The 17086-nt window shown below is 37.3% G+C and overlaps 1 protein-coding gene across 1 annotated transcript; it reads left to right on the plus strand.

The window, feature by feature from the left end:
- The first annotated feature begins 1900 nt into the window (after positions 1-1900).
- Positions 1901-16346, plus strand: LOC311283577 (GTPase IMAP family member 8-like). The gene is made up of 5 exons (XM_084398082.1): positions 1901-2018; positions 2728-2822; positions 3728-3838; positions 10935-11930; positions 12031-16346. Exons 3-5 carry the CDS (start codon positions 3820-3822, stop codon positions 13041-13043), a joined length of 2028 nt encoding a protein of 675 aa, XP_084254208.1. The 5' UTR covers positions 1901-2018; positions 2728-2822; positions 3728-3819; the 3' UTR covers positions 13044-16346.
- Positions 16347-17086: the final 740 nt, after the last annotated feature.

The following is a 17086-nucleotide window of genomic DNA, read 5'->3' on the forward strand; positions in this document are numbered from 1 at the left end:
CTGTAGTGCGTGGTACCCCTTCTCTCACGTAAAAGTACACAACTGTCTCCTTCGGAAGGTATTCCGTGGCACTATCCACTCGCCATATGCTACTTAGTGTTTTCTGCCCCATTCTGTTCCGCAATTTAGATTTAAAGAGGCATTGTTTGTAGAAATTGAAATATGTGACCGATCACGGAGAGTATGGACACAAGTCGGTTCTGGGGCATTTTGAGTTATTCACAGATTCTGAAGTGTAGTCTCCAAGCTGTTCAACGATGTGTAACACATGGAAATCTGATAATATTTGTAGAAGTTGTGGCCATTTGAAGGTAGGCACTCAAAAAAGCTCAAAGGGAAGAAAACGGCCTCTAAAGGCCTCTGCTGGGAGTGACAATAGGGCTCATTTACATATCATTTAGATAAGCCATACCCCCTGTAAAGCTGTAAAGCACAAGGTGAAGCAAAAAGGTCAGGAAAATGTCCCATTAAAGAAAAAAAAAAAAAGTTTACAAACAGGTAATATATAAATAAATGTCTCTTAGCATCTACCCATAAAACTGTATAGGCAACTCTTGTGTACACTGAATAAAAAATAAGAAAAAATGTGATATAGGCTATATACTGTATATATATATATATATATATATATATATATATATACAGTATGAGTATGAATCAGAATCAGAATCAGAATAGATTTTATTGCCATTGTCAATGAAAGGTTTCACAGACTAGGAATTTTCTTCGGTGTAGCCTAAACTTTTGCTAATGATAAATAATAAGCAATAAACTATGGAAATAGGCATAGGCGTAATTTGTGGATGGGACATGTTCCCACCACTTTTTGCCAGGGTCGATATTGTCCCCACCACTTTTTAAAACATCTCGCGGCACAAATGTACCAATTCTACAAATAAATAAAACATCTCCAGTTAACTGGCAGAGCTTTCATTTCGTTCGTTTTTTAAATAAGAGACTAGCGCTGAAATGTGTTTTTTAAATCAAGTGATCAAAGTGCTCGTTGCCGGAGGTGAAGCCTCACTGTTCCCTTGGAGGGCGGGGGCAATAACAAAAGAAACAAAAGCCGGCTTATTCAGTATGGAAATACGCACCGACAATGACACGCCCCTACTGCGTGCTAGAATCTCAGAAAAACAAGCCGATTTCAACCTCAAAATGTACGTTTTTAAATATACCAATACTGCTGTCTCAAACATGGAGAGGCTTCTTCGTGATCGCAACTAACAGATTCTGCAAAAAAACTAAAATCAGCAATTAAAAAAAAAACGCTTCTTGCTCATTTTGCTCGAAAGTTGTGCTGCCGACTTGTGTCACTGGATTCCGTGACGGGTCACATATGTGTATTTACATCTATCATAGCTTGGATTACAGCGTTGAGCGTGCCTGCACGTTGAATGGGATTTTTCTCCAATGAGGGGGATAAGGGGACGGATTCGGCGCAATGTTTTGACGAATTACGCCACAGCACTTATATGATTGCACTGATTGGCTATAGCTGTGAGCAGACAGTGTCAATCAATGTATTGGAGATTGAGAAACGGTAACCGTGACCATAGATGTAAAGAAAATGAAGTTGCTTGTCAGATTTTCCTAACAAGCAACCATATTTGTTTTTTATAAGCCCAAAAAAACACAACCAGTAACAACAACAAAAAAAAGCCCAAAGTCGCGTATTATAAGCGGACTTGGCAACTATGAATCTAATGTGATTTCAGGAAAATTGACATCGCTAATTTGGTAAGACTTTGTAGGCCTATGTAATGCAGAATCTGGTGTAAAACAGTGGGGGTGGATGTAGCAGGGATATGTTGTTACACCAGATTATAAACCATTTTATTGTTTTAATTTGTTTTAATTATTTGTTTTGGGGCATTTTATTTTGAAAGAAGTTTGTGTGCTCTTACTAAAGGTAATCATCACAGTATGCACGTTGGCTGTGGTCATACGTAGGAGTGAGGTTCAAACAGCAGTGCAATCGGAGGTTCTTCCTCTTTCCTGCAGTCATTTGAGGAGAGGTACGATTTCATGAGCTCCGTGCACTTGATGTTAAATTGAGCTATACGTATTCATGTCAGGTTTAAATAATCAATTGTGAAAGAGTATTCATTGAGATGTTATATTTGACTATTAGTTAGAGTCATTAACTTGTTAAATTAAGTTTATTTGTGTGCTGTTAATGAGTGCATAGTGCATGGCGTGAAATGGCGGCACGGTGTGTGCATCACGAGTGAGAGATGTGTTAGTCAGTGCCTGTCTGTTTATGTGTTTTATCACACAGACATTGTAATTAAATTCATCTTAAGCACGACCAGCTTTGTGTGGAAATCCTTTTATTCAAAACATCCAAAATAACACAATGCAGAGGAACAACCGCTACACTGGTACTTTGATTTGCAAACTTTAAGTGCCTGGCCTTATTCTCTTACAGTGCTGGTGTGTTTTCTGTTGTGTTTGTACTGTTACAAACTGTATTTCTCCCAGTTTGCGTATGCATGATGACTTATGAACTTTCCATGCATTTTAAAAAATACTAATAAATAAGACTGTCTGAGTTTCAAGAAATCAATTCATAGCTGGATCCACCAGGACTTCTAAAAGTGAAATAACAGGATTTGCATGTTTGTGTGGGCAAGTCGTGCTTTATTTGAACAGTGGAGGGAAGTGGCTCATTTGATTAGCACAGTCACGTGATCACACTGTTCATTTTCCTGCCTGTACTTTCAGTTTGTTTTATTCCATTCAGCCTGAGAAAGAAGATTGCAAAAGATGTAGAAATCCAAATGACAAACTTCACAGAAAAATCACTGGAGCTCATACAGGTGCATTCAAATATTGATTCATTCATTTGAAACTTGCAAACATCAGCTATATGCATGTTATTTTATTTTGAAATATTCATAAACATAAAATACTGCAATAAAACACATATTAAAGAGTAGATTTGGAAGAGGAAGACAAATATAAATTTCTTAAGTAAATAAATAGAAATGTAACTCTTTATTCTTTTTAAAGATGAAAAATACATCTCATCTCTGAAGTTTTATAGTATCTTGCAGAGTTACACACAGCAACTAACATTACAATGAATTTGTTTCTTTAAAAGTTTTTATATATTTGTCTTGTTACCCCCACATTTGTATGTGTATTTCTACCTGTTTTCGGGAGACACATATATGTGACCCTGGACCACAAAAACAGTCACATGTGTCAATTTTCTGAAATTGAGATTTATACATCATCTGAAAGCTGAATAAATAGCTTTCCATTGATGTATGGCTTGTTAGGAAAGGACAATATTTGGCCGAGACACAACTATTTGAACATCTGGAATCTGAGGGCGAAAAAATCTCATTTAAAGTTGTCCATTTATGTTGGCGATTGTGCTGCATTCACTCACAAAAATAAATGTTTCATATATTTACGGTAGGAAATGTACAAACTATCTTCATGGAACATGATCTTTACTTAATATCCTAATAATTTTGGCATAAAAGAAAAATATATGATTTTGACCCATTTAATGTATTGTTGGCTATTGCCACACATATACCCGTGCGACTCGTGATTGGTTTTGTGATCCAGGGTCACATTTTCTACCTTTGGTATGATACTTGACCTTTAAAACTGAATTATGCAAGTTCTGCAAGATCCTTGTCTTAACGTGTCAAAATGCAGCCAATGTGTGACGCTGCCATATATATATATATATTTATTTTTTTTACAGTATGAGACAGTGTAGAGACACTTCCTGGGTCCGGCTCACACAGACAAACACAGAGGGACTGTGAACAACAAGCACTAACTGCGTGGAACATAATGGCATCAGCATATAAAGGTCAGTCTAAGTTAAATAACTTAATGTGAAACTGCTAATTTAAAGCTACACTGTGTGATATTTTCCCCCATCTAGCGGTAAAATTGTATATGACTACCCAGTGAATATTAGTTTCTGTTCCTTTCAATTTCGAGGGCGTTTTAACTCCTACGGTGGACGTATTATTCCAAGATCAACATGGCTTCCAGTTCGACTTTGTCCAGTTGCGCCTTTAAAACTATCACCTGTGATCCGTCGCAGCACAGATTTATGTTATAATGTAAACAATACTTTTTCACCATTGACGTGAGGAAAAGTAACGCAAGTTATACTAGAGGTCGTTCTGGCGTTATGCACAACCATGCTATGGTTAGACAAGCAACTATAAAACTTCGAATTTACACAAATAGGCTGAATTACCTGTCAAGAAGAAAGCAGGCAACTTCAGCGTCCGTTTTAAAATCTTTGCTCCTCATGAGCTCTTTCCATCTGGGAAAAGTTACTCCAATATTGACTTTGGTCTTGCTGATTTGCCTGTCGCGTTGACGTTTTAATTCTCTCTTTCGCTTCCTTGGCGACTCTGCTACATGTCCTCGAAAATAGGAGAGATCCTCCATCAGCAATCTTTCAAATCTGCCTGCAGTCGCGAGTAATCTCCCCCTCGCATTCGTCACTGTGTCACTGAGTGTAAAGCGCGAAAGGCGAAGCTTGAATTTACAGGTATGTCCCTCTTTGGCTAATGTAGTTTCAAGATGGAGGGGCAACATGGCGACCGGCATTCGAACCCCTCACCCGTATGTACTTTCAATGGCAGATAATAAACTTACAAGAATACTTTATTACTTGAAAGAAGTAAATATACATTAATGAGCACATATATTTTTGAAAGAACTAAGTGTTTTTTGCTAAGAATACACTAAAAAAATTACACAGTGTAGCTTTCAGACCATACTGAGAAATTAATCATATACTGTGCTTCTTGTTGCTGGTAGTTGACAGCATTACACAGTAAATCAGAAAGTAAATAGTGAAGATAATCTACATTTGTGTTTAGTCGCCATGCTACAACCTTAAATTTCTACTATTAAGGGGTGTGTTTACCGAAAGCATCGTTAGCCAACTATGGTCGCAAGTTCTGTTGTTATCAGCATAGTTCAACGAGTCTGTGTTTCCCGAAACCTTCGTTCCAACGAACATTCGCAAACAGCATCGCAAAGTTGTGTGGTTGAAACGACAGCTCTCGAGCTGTGGTTATAAGCATAGTTATTGATTGCATGACATGTGGACTTAATAAATCCTTATCTTGAACAAAATAAGCAAGATGACATTCAGTACAACCTGTGTATTTTGTTTAGAATACATACAAATTGTCCTTTACGTATTTGAGTTTGTCAAGAAATTTGAAAGCAACGTTTTTGAAGACTTCGCATGTGCGAACGTGCTCTACTAAGTAAGAACGAGCCTATGATTGAATCTGGAAAAAAAGCTAAATAACTGAGAAAAATTAGAAAAATTAGAAATAGTCCTCAGATGCCATGTCTGTAATTTATATCAAAACATCTAGCATTTATTCGATCTCAAACAGTTTCATTAGAAGAAGTTATTACTCCACCACGTGCGTGACGTCATAAACCAACGTGGTTGAACGACCACTTTGTGACAATATAGTTTCGGGAAACAGTCTTGACTAGCTAGTTGATTTCTTTAACGATGCATCGTACTATGGTAGTGAAGCATTGAGCTACGTTGTTGTACGGGAAACGCACCCCAGTTTTACTAATTCATTTTATAAAATATATTTGTATACAAGTACAGAGTATCATGATTAAAATACTCTATGATGTTACCAAAATAATTGTAAGTAATGTCATCTGTCTTCTATGCCAAGTTTGAATCACCATCCTTAAACCAAAGGAATGTGACACAACCTGTTAACGGCTCAAGAAGTTATTTTAGCGTCATTCACAATGTTTGTATTCATACGTCAGTTCTCACAATGTTACATTACCAGAAAAGCTAAAAATTAATCATCTATTATTAAATCTATGACACTGTTACTGATATTTCTAGTGTTTACAGGGATGTAAGTGTTGGCTGCTCATATTTGCGCAATATGAATATAAAAATAAAAAATGCTAATAAACTCCTAAAAGTGGGAAGCCTAATGAGCAATGAAGTCAATGTGATGTATATCAGTCAGAAAGTGTAGGTGCTGTGCATCTGTGTGACCACCAGATGGCCACAACATTCGTGGTGTTGAAATGCTCAGAGTAATGATGCGATACAGTTAATCTATGGGCAGGGTGTGTGTGGCCAGGCCCATTTTTGGAGGACCCTTTAACCCCCCTAAATTTCCACCCAGTCCCCCTCAGAAAATTAGCGATTAACTCCATTAAAACTGACATGAAACCAGCGGCAGTTTTCGGCTCATCCCCGAATTTTAGTCTGCGTTATTCAACGTGTTCTTTAATCTGCAGAAGTGCCAGTGTCAAGAGCAGAGGACAATGTGTGTGCATTTATTAGGGTGACCACCCGTCCCGCGTAGCGCGTGCGCGCACAGCGTTTGAAGCCCAATTCATGCGTCCCGCAAATTGAGACCGTGTCACGCATAATCTATGCTTGCAAAAAAAAAAAAAAAAAGTTGGTCGTTCTATATCCTCGAGCCCCAGGCAGCCAAACGAACATTACTTGACAGTTCAGCACGCTACTGTTGCCACACCCACCCCTCAGTTGAACTGCTAACTAGGTTGTCGTCAACTTTTTCGTTGTTGTCATGACAGCGCACGCACGTGCATACCAGACACAATGGGAAGGAACTTTTAGATGCGCGCTTTCCAATTCGAAAAATGGAGAAAGAGACTGAGTCTGAGAGGCACCGCCATCATCAATTAAAAAGAGAAGGTGTGGGTACAAGAAAGACTGGGAAAATGAATATTTGTGGCTGAAAGGTGTTGAGGGGGATACCGAGAGGGCTTTTTGTGACCTTTGCAAAACGTCCTTCTCAATCGGACATGGAGGGGAATAGGCTACGATGTCAATCGTATTTTTTTTTAAATACTTTTTTTTTTACTGTTCCTGTAGTGTTGAGCAACTACAATTCCTGTTAATCCTATAATTTTATATTATAATTTATTTAAAGTGAATAAATTGTAATGAAAAATAAATAAAATTAAATAGTAAATCGTAAGTGGAAGTGCATCTGTCAATTCATTGAATGTTCAAAATATTATGAATCTTTATTTAGAAAAAAATACACATTGGTTGGCCTATTCATGAGCATACATCAGCAATTACACATGTTTAGGGGAATAGGGCATTATTAATATACCATGTAAGGTGGCATGTGCTAGAAATGGGTAAACCACTATCAGTGAGTCTGCCCGTGGGCTGGGGGCACCGCCGCGCCAGGCAGTGTCCCACATTGTCCCTCAGAAACATACCCCTTGTCCCCCCTTGGGCTTATTAGAAGGTGGTCACCCTAGCATTTATTGATAGTTTGTTAATATCTGCATCTGTGTAGTTCTTCGTCATAAATGCAATTTACATAATATTATGCAGGAGCAATTAAAACAGAATAACTGAATATTAGAAAACAAGCTACAAAAAGTCACATAAAAACAGCAGAAATAAAAGAAAATATTAAGAATAAAGGAAATTACTAAGACAATTCAGATCCTAATTTATTCATACAACAATGCATGATGGGAGCCATGAATGAGTGTCTAAAGAAGAATTTATTTATTTTTCAAGTTTTTGTATTAGAAAAACTTTTAAGACATCCTTTGGATCATAGATATCATATAAAGGCTATCATATGTCTCATGCGCGCTGCTGGCAAATGGAGGTCGACGTCCGCACACAGCGGCCATCTTACCACAGGGTGCTCGCTCAATCATAACATGGTGCATGTACTTTTAAATAACCATAACTTGCTCAATTTTCTACCAATTTTCAAATGGTTTGGTTTGTTATAAACGTCAGAGATGTAGTTATGACACTGCATACATACACTGCATACATATGAATAATTATAACATACATGTTCAATCATTCAGAATTATAGCCACGTTAATAACGTTTGTAAGAAACCAAACCGTTTGTAAATCCGTCAAGATTTCAGCGAGATAACAGGATTTGTGTGCGTGCTGATCACTCACCTTAATTCACAGCTTCCCTGTGGTAAGATGGCCGCCGGTGATGCCGGAAGTGACTCCGGCTTAAGACATCTAGCCTTTATATGATATCTATGCTTTGGATTACATTGAAAATGCTAAAAATATAATGCTGTACAAAGACAGTGCTGCTATAATTAATAAAGTAAACCTAAATCAGAGATTAGGCTCCAAATGATGATTATGTCAATACATAACCAACACCACCAGATCACATTTTTATCTTCGTTCACCAGGTTGTCATAACACCAAACTAAATCTAATGTCAATAGTTAAAGGGTCAAGAGCCCATCTAGAGCAAACACTGATAACCATAATGGTGACTTAAATTGTGAGGGTTTTTTTTTTTTCATTCAGTGATTCTGTTTGTTAACATCAGGTGTCTTCAATAATATTCAATCATCTCTCAATTAATAACTTATTTATTATTTATTAACTTTAACACTGCTTCAGTGTTAATTTCATTTAACACTCTTATTTTAACACTTTAACAATCTCGAGTGTGTTTATTTATTTATTTATTTAGTTTTAGTAGTGGTGGGCAGTTGTTTATTCTATGAATGGCTTATCTAATGGGCCAATAAAAGACTATTAACTACCATTATTAATTTTAAATATACTGATGTCTAATTAAAACGTCTACAAATGTATAAAACTGATCAGAGATCAGGTAAAACCCACAGACACTTGTTCATTGGTTCTCATCGACTCCTCATCTTAATGGGTTCACAGAGATCATTGCCCCCAGCGATGAACCATAGAAATTTCTAAGTGTTTCAAAACATTTATGACGCAATGAAGCCTTGTTTACTGAAATCACATGACTCTGGCAGTTTGATACAAGAAACCTGCATTAAACATTAAGCTCTAACTACTTATTTAAATAGTTAGTTGGCTAGTTAAACATGCAGGGAAATGTTATGAAGCACTGGATGAATGAACAATTTGCATTGGTGCTTAAGTTGTACTGAGATACTGAGCAAAACCATAGACTGTAAAACAAGTTGGACAGCGCACCTTCACTCTCTTCCACTGTAGAAAAGTAAAGCCGTCAAGGTCCCAATATGGCGCTGACATCTCGGAGCCCAAGTCTGTACAGTAGTGAGCGTGAAGTGGACACGCGATATCAAGGTCCCACGCCCCCGTCCCACGACGGTTAGTACAGTTTACTGCAGAACAACTCATTATGTCGGTGTGAAAAAAACAGTTATGGAAATGTAGAAATTTAAGTTGAAGCTCCAATCTCCTCACGAAAATCCCGGAAAAAGTCTGTTGGTGACTCAGTGACTACTTCACTCAGAGAAGCTGTCAATCTCATCTGTCAATCATGACGTCACACTCCCGTTTTTATAGCATCAAATAACTAACTAGAGCAAATTATTTAACTTACACTTACACTATAAATTAAATTTACACTTACATCAGCGTGATAAAATCGACCTAAAATGACAGAAACCATCTTTGGGAAAAAATATTTGAAGTGTAATTTGATTGTCTCACGTCAGCTTATGCTGGGTACACACCAAAAGATAATCGGGCTGATTTTGGGCCGATTTCTCCCCTTCCGACAATCCTAGCTATGTCCCGATTATCTTGATGGTTTAACAGATTATTTGATCAGATTTTCCCTTGGTGTGAGGTGTGTTAAGAGTGTCCGAACCTGCTCGGAAGAACGTCGGAGCCGCTCCGATCGCGAATCGTAAATATTAAACGTTTAATATTTACGATCAGAAATCCTGATGTGTGGGGGGAACCCCGAGGACAAACACGCGCACGTTCTGGAGATTATCACGTGAAACGAAACAATATCCAATCAGAAAGCGAGATGATGGAAGACATGGTCATTCACACACACACACACACACACACACACACACACACACACACACACACACACACACACTTGCAGGAAGCTTAATGTTAAGATTTAGTATTCATAAGTGTAAATTTCGAGGAAACAAGCCTTTGTTTTTCATTTTAAGAGCAGAAATTTTACAATACCTAAACACAATATTGGGTTTGAAAAATAAGAAAGCTGCAAAGTGCGTTTCAATCTGTAAACATTTTCTAATTTTTGTTTAACTTTTAAGTTTGTCACTGTTTATGTATATGTCTTTTTATGTTTGTTTATCGGCTTTACTCTTTGTACCCCCCTGACTGTAATTGTATAATTCTTAAAATCAATAAAAAAAAAAGCTAAAAAAAAAAAAAGTGTTAAGGGGTGTGAGGATTGTATTTAAGTGTGAGGTTCTATAGACGAGAGGGATTAAATAACTTTTTCTAAAGAGACAATAAATCCAATAAAGAATAAATAAAGACAATAAAGAATGAATATATTTCTGTATAAAAGGTTATATACAATGGTAGGTACAATGTTTTTTTTAAGTGAATTTTCTGTGAAAATCATTCCAAACACTATCGCAATTTCTTCCTGCATATCGTCCGTCATGCTTATTCTGAAGTCTCACGATATTTTGCGAGATTTCCTGTGTTCATAGTCGAGACTCTGGTTGAAAATCTGTTTGTGTGTGGTGTGCTGTCTTTGTCACATCATGGCACACCACACACTATAGGAGCAAAACGCTTAAATCTAGGATTTTTTGTCCTCATGTTTGTGGTCTGTCACATTTTGAAAATCTTATAAGATGTAAAAAATCTTTTGGTGTGTACCCAGCATGAGATTACATGGAGAGGCTGGGGTTTGTGACCTATACTGGGACCAGCCACCGGGGGGCGATCGAAACATTTTGGCTTCACTTTTCAGGACTTGTGCGGCACATGTGCACAAAGGGTCGACAAAATGCATTTTGTACAATAACAAAAGTAACATCTCAGCACATGAGTAAATAAATGGGTCTGGTGAAATAGCAAAATATACATGGGGATGAAAAGCAGGCATGTTTAATCATCTAGAGCTCCAGCTAATGACATTAACTGTTTGACAGGTGGTGCACATGATCTGAGGATTGAGCTGCTGGGAGTCTGTGGAGCTGGAAAGAGCTCAACTGGAAATGCAATACTGGGTCGAGAGGCATTTAAAGAGAGCAGAACCAGAGAGAGTGAGATACAGAGAGGAAGAGTAGAAGACAGAAACATCTCCATCATCGACACTCCAGGATTCTTCAACACTCAACTGACTGATGAAGAGATGAAGAATGAAATAATGAAGAGTCTGTACCAATGTTATCCTGGTCCTCACATCTTCCTGCTCGTCATCAACCTGGGAAACTTTGAGAAGGAGCAGAGGAACATTGTGGAGCAAATTCAGGAGAACTTTGGAGCTCAAGCTTTGAAGTTCACCATGATTCTGTTTATTGGAAGAGAAAAAATAACACTTAGAAAATGGAAGCTCATTATGGATAGTAGAAAGTTTCAGAACCTCATCAAACACTGCAGAGGTAAATATCATGAGATCAACAGTAAACGTGAGATTATCCCAGCTCACATCACAAAGCTTCTAGAGAAGATTGATGAAATCGTCAAACAGAATGATGGCCAGCATTATGACATTTCCATTTACTTAAGAACTCCACTAAAGAGCAGAAAAGAAAATATAAAACAAGAGAAAGAAACTAATGTGCAAGAGACAAAACAAGAGCAGAAAGAAATAGTGCGGGAGACGATTCACGTGCACAGTGTAAAGGGAAAGAGCACAACACATTGTGTGACTGAAAAGAAAGATTATTTTTCAAAAATAGAGAAAAAAATTGAGAGAACTGAATTATATGAAGACAGATTCTCCAGAGTTCCACACAAAAACAGGAATGATGAAGAGAAGGCAGTAAAACAATCAGTAAAATCACAAAAGAGAAACTCTTTTGAAAATATGGGAGAAACAAATACAGTCCAGAACCCAGCAAAATATTGGAAACCAAGCGGAACAGGAAACCAGGACCAGAAGAAACAACATACAGCAAGAGAACAACATCCAACCCAAGCAGGTGAGAACTTGTACTTTATTACACTTTTCCCAAATATCATGACATGTTTCTTGAAAAGTAAATTAAACTTAATCTCTTATTTGTCTGCTCTAAAACTCAGTGTCACAGTCCATACAGAACAGACAAATGAAACTTGGAAAGCACACAGATCTCAGGATTGTGATGGTTGGTAAAACTGGGGCTGGAAAGAGTGCAACAGGAAACACCATACTGGGACGAAAGGAGTTTAAAGAAGAATTTTCTACAGAATCTGTGACTGAGAGATGCCAACAACATCAGCAGACGGTAGAAGGTCGAAACATCTCAGTGATCGACACTCCAGGACTTTGTGACACATCAATCAGTGAAGAACAAGTGAAGGAGGAACTAGTGAAGTGTGTCTACATGTCTGCTCCTGGTCCTCATGTGTTTCTGCTGGTCATCAGACTGGACGATAGATTCACAAAGGAACAGAAACACACAATTAAATGGATTCAGGAGATTTTTGGAGGAGAAGCTGCTCATTACACCATCGTTCTGTTCACTAGAGGAGATCAGTTAAAAACATCTATAGAGGAGTTTCTGACAAAAAACAAGCAAATTAATGAGCTAGTTAGAAAGTGTAAAGGAGGTTATCATGTGTTCAATAACACAGATGAAGATAATCGATCACAGGTCACTGAACTGCTGGAGAAGATAGAGAGAATGGTGGAGAAGAATGGAGGAGAGCATTACACAAATGAAATGTACAAGGCAGCTCAGAGGAACATAGAGGAAATAGAGAAAAGGGAGAGAGAGGTAAAGGAGAGACAGAGGTTAGAAGAAGAAGAAAAGATAAAGGAGGATGAAAGAATGAAGATGTTGATTAAGGCTAAAGGAGTGTTATTAGTGGGAACAGGAGTGTGTGCAGGAGTGTGTGCAGGAGCAGTAGTTGCTGGAGGAGCACTAAGTCCAGCTTTAATCTCAGGAGCAGCAGTAGCTGGAGGTGCAGTACTGGCCTCTGTTGCTAAAGGAGCCACACTATCTGAAGCTTTAATGGCAGGAGTCGTAGCTGCTGGAAATGCTGCGCTGGGCTCTGTTAATAGTGGAACATCACTACCTGCTGCTTTCATTGGAAGCAAGAAATCATGTTAAACTTAACCCTCTGGGGTCTAAGGTGTTTTTGGGGTCCTTGAGGTGTTCTGACATGCTCTGACATTTGTGCTTTTTTCAGTTGCTTATAAACATATTAATGGCAAAGGTGTAAATTCACTCTATATAGCACAAACAGGGCTACCATAATATGCGAGCAACATGCATGTACATGTTTGTATTTTTGAGAGAATAATGTTTATGCGTGGTTATTGAAAAACAAAAAACTAAAGTTTCTGAAATAAGGCCACAAAACACATACTAAATATGTGTCAATAAGACTTTTGACTAATGGATGTTGTCGCCTAGAGTTTTTTCTTCAAAATGATGTGAAAATCATCCTGCCTAATCATTCACATAACACAATGCATTGATTTAAATTTTGCAAAACACTTTCTGTTTGGAAAGGCAATATACGGAGTGGGCGTCAACGATCCAACACCATCATGCATATTTAGTGGTTCACACCTGAGGAGACAATGGGGCCCGCATACTTAATGAGCCATTCATTCAGGTGTGTCACAAGAAAGAATGCAAGAGCAACAGTTGGAAGCATCTCAATTTTGTTTTATTTTTCCACAAATTGTGCTTGCAAGTTGGCCTATAATATCCAAGGAAAACATGTCTAGTAATTGTGCAGTTAATTCTCATACTGTATTTTCAGTTTTGGAATATTTATCCTCTCCCCAAATTTGTCACTAATAAAACACAATAAAAATTATTTAAAGAAAAGGCTTATATTTACCTTTTAATAGTTTGTTTACATCTACCTTGTAAATATTTTTTTTATTATTAAAAAGGTTACAATTACAACAACAATTCAAGTGTAATCTTTCTTTGTAAAAACTAAAGTATACATTTGATCATACATATTTCAAAGTTAAGGATTCATTACTTGAATATAGCCTAGGCTACATTGGAATAAACACTATAACATATTATTTGATTACTTTATTTTTGACAAAACATACTATATTTAACATATGAGCAAAAATTGGCAAACAAAAGCTTATTTGAGGTGGCAGATATTTTACAGTAAAAATGTATAATCTATCCAAAACTAATCAACGAAATGTTGTCTTTCATATGTCTGTAACATAGTAACTTTCGTTTTTATTATAAGAAATATAAATGTTAATTTGCAGTTTAATACGTTGCTTATACAAATACATTTTATTTCAACATATTTCAGTCGATTTTTACTCAGTATAGCAATACAGTTTGCTAAAGCGAAACATACATTCACAAACAGAAACGCGATTCAAATTTAAACCGTCTTTTGCCAGTTGTGGTAAACAGCGCGCATCTCTGCCGTTCATTCATTCACACACAGAAACGCGATTCACTTGAGAAGGAAAAAAAAAACTTATTACAGTATTCCATAGCTCAGGATCTGTTGCTCCTCGAAATATCAGCACTTCTGAGGTACATTTTCCATTATAGTATTATTCCTCACAGCGCTGCGAGACTGTGTAAACAAGTACAATGATCTGAATAAGCTTGATGTGTTTTCTCGAGCTGATATGGGGGCGTTCACAGTTTGCATGGATTGCCTCAGTCATTTGCATTTGAAAAGCGCGCGCTCTCCGTGGGCGGGGTCACATTAAAAATAATTAGCTGAGATGAGAACGACTGACATCTCGCTCTTTTCATACAGATTGCATAAACTGAGAATATTTGTTTTTTATAAAAATTACTTCATTTAAAAGAAGAGAATTCAAGCTTCATGCCTTTGTGTCTGTATGTCTGTTTGACTGAGTATTCGCTGAGTTATGGTTCATTTTCGGACGCGTTTCAGAATGGACTTAACTGACAGAGAGAAGGCAGAACTCGCTTCATGTTTATTTTTCTTTATTTGGCAAAAAGCACAACACTTTGCTTTTATTGTGAGTATACACAAAAAAAATACACACTTAACAGGATCGATTGATGTATAACAAGCATATAAGATAAAAATTAATATTAGTATTTTGATTCTTTTTTGCACTGATAAGGAAAAAAGCCGACCTCAGGGGGTTAAAGCAACTGTGATGCATAAATTAACTCTGCTCAGAGTATATATGGCCCCACTATAAAGAGTGTTAAAGTGACTCTGAATCAGAGTTTAAGTTGATGAGATAATTAAGGGATTAGCTAAGTGATTATTGAGCATTAGTGATGAACACCTGCTGTTAACAAGCAGACTCACTGAAGGAAGAAACACAAGAACTACAACTGACTTCCAGCCACAGCCTTAGATGAAATCAACTGAAGAAAGAAGAAGATATCTCAGAGGAGGATTAAACAACTCCACAAATTACCAGCTTCACTTATTACTAACCAGATTAACGTTATTTCTGTCAGACGTCAACAGATGTTCTTATTGAGAATTAACAGAGGTTTAGTTGTTGATGTTTTATTGAAAATGCTTTGTCACCATTATGGTGATCAGTCTTTCTTTAAGTTGGGCAGTTCGATTTTTGGCTTTTTTTTTTCTTTTCTTTTTTTGAGTTTTTGGTCTTTGTAACAGTGATTAACAAAATACACAATTTGTTGTAAAGGAAGCCAAAAATGCATGCTTATACATGCTTTTAAACAACAAAGTAAGTACAACATCACTGTGCATGTCTTTTCTTTAAGCATTTCTGATACTGCCATTCTTATAATCCAGAACTGTCAAAACAAATGTAGTAATGCACACTTTAAAAGAAAAGAAAAGGAAAAAAACAAACAAATTCTGTTCATCTACCAGAAATAAATGCATGTAATATCGTACAATTGTTTGTACTGACCATATCCAGCCACATTTAATGCAGTTCCTGGGTCCACTTGTCATTTCACTATCATTCATTAAGAGCAGCATTTTGGACTCAGAGCATTAACAGTACTGGGTCTGAAGTGTTTGTACATAGACAACACAATGAGAAGTGTGTATTTACAACCTAAATACTTCAGAGGGTTTACAAAAACTAAATCTATGGCAAATTTTTGTGAAGGAAGACAAGCATGTGAAGTTTATCTGGTTTCAAACTGAAGCCAAACACTGTCTGAAGGTTTCCTGAAGAACTGAAAAGCTCTTAAACCTGTTGTTGCACTGGCGCCAATAAAGTCATGCAGATAGCAGATTTGAATAAAAAAATCAAGTGCAAATACAAATACAAAAATAAGATGAGTAAAGAAAACTGGGTTCTTAATTTTAATAATCACCCTTTATTAAATATATGAACACAGAAACCCCCTGTTAACAGTTAATGTCACGTTTCCCATTCCATGATGACTAGTAAAATAATAGCCGCGTCGCGTCTATGACAACTCGAGGTATTGCACACCGGACATGCACTTTCTCAGTTTATGGCCAGCAATATCATTATGTTTAAGGGCATTATGGAATTGAGATAATGTCTGTACTATGTTATGATTATACTGTACAATTAAATACAATAGTTGCTGAGTCTGTGATCTGAACACTTTTTTCTGCGCTCTGTGTCGCGGCAGGATTTTGAACAAGGTTCTGAGCCATTGCTGGGCGCCGCGGACAGACGCCGAATAGAACCGCGCTGTGCTTCTCGTCCGGTGTGTGTACACTCATACAGAATGTGTTCGAATTTTAAAGACGTGGTGCTGCGCTTCTCGTCCGGTGTGCGACCACCTCTAAGGTGCTGTTTTCTTTGAAGCCGAAGAACTCTGTTGTTAAAACTGGCGAGCTCAGCTTACTTTTTTCGGTTGTGGACAGAGTGTGTCACTCTAGCTGCGCGGGCGCGGACGAGCGCTGCGTCTAGAAAACGCCAATATCGCCAATACCGGTATATTGTATTGCTCTGAAATTAACACGATGTCGATATTTCATGCTTTGAATATCACGATTATCGTCAATACCGGTATATTGCGACACCCCAAGTTTGTGTGTTAACAGTGTTTACTGTTTTTTTTTTTCCCTCTGGCTGTTGTATCTGTTTGTTTTGGCAAGAAAAGCAAGAGAAAATGTGATCAGATGATTCTGTCTACTTGATGATAAAAATATAATCATCATATAGTGGTCTATTTTACTGATGTTATCCATAATCTGA

Source organism: Rutilus rutilus (assembly GCF_951802725.1).
Source record: "Rutilus rutilus genome assembly, chromosome: 2".
Classification (NCBI taxonomy): domain Eukaryota; kingdom Metazoa; phylum Chordata; class Actinopteri; order Cypriniformes; family Leuciscidae; genus Rutilus; species Rutilus rutilus.

Coding starts and splice junctions, on each gene's coding strand:
- LOC311283577 (XM_084398082.1), top strand. Junction 11,931..12,030: donor ACAACATCCAACCCAAGCAG/GTGAGAACTTGT, acceptor TCTAAAACTCAG/TGTCACAGTCCATACAGAAC.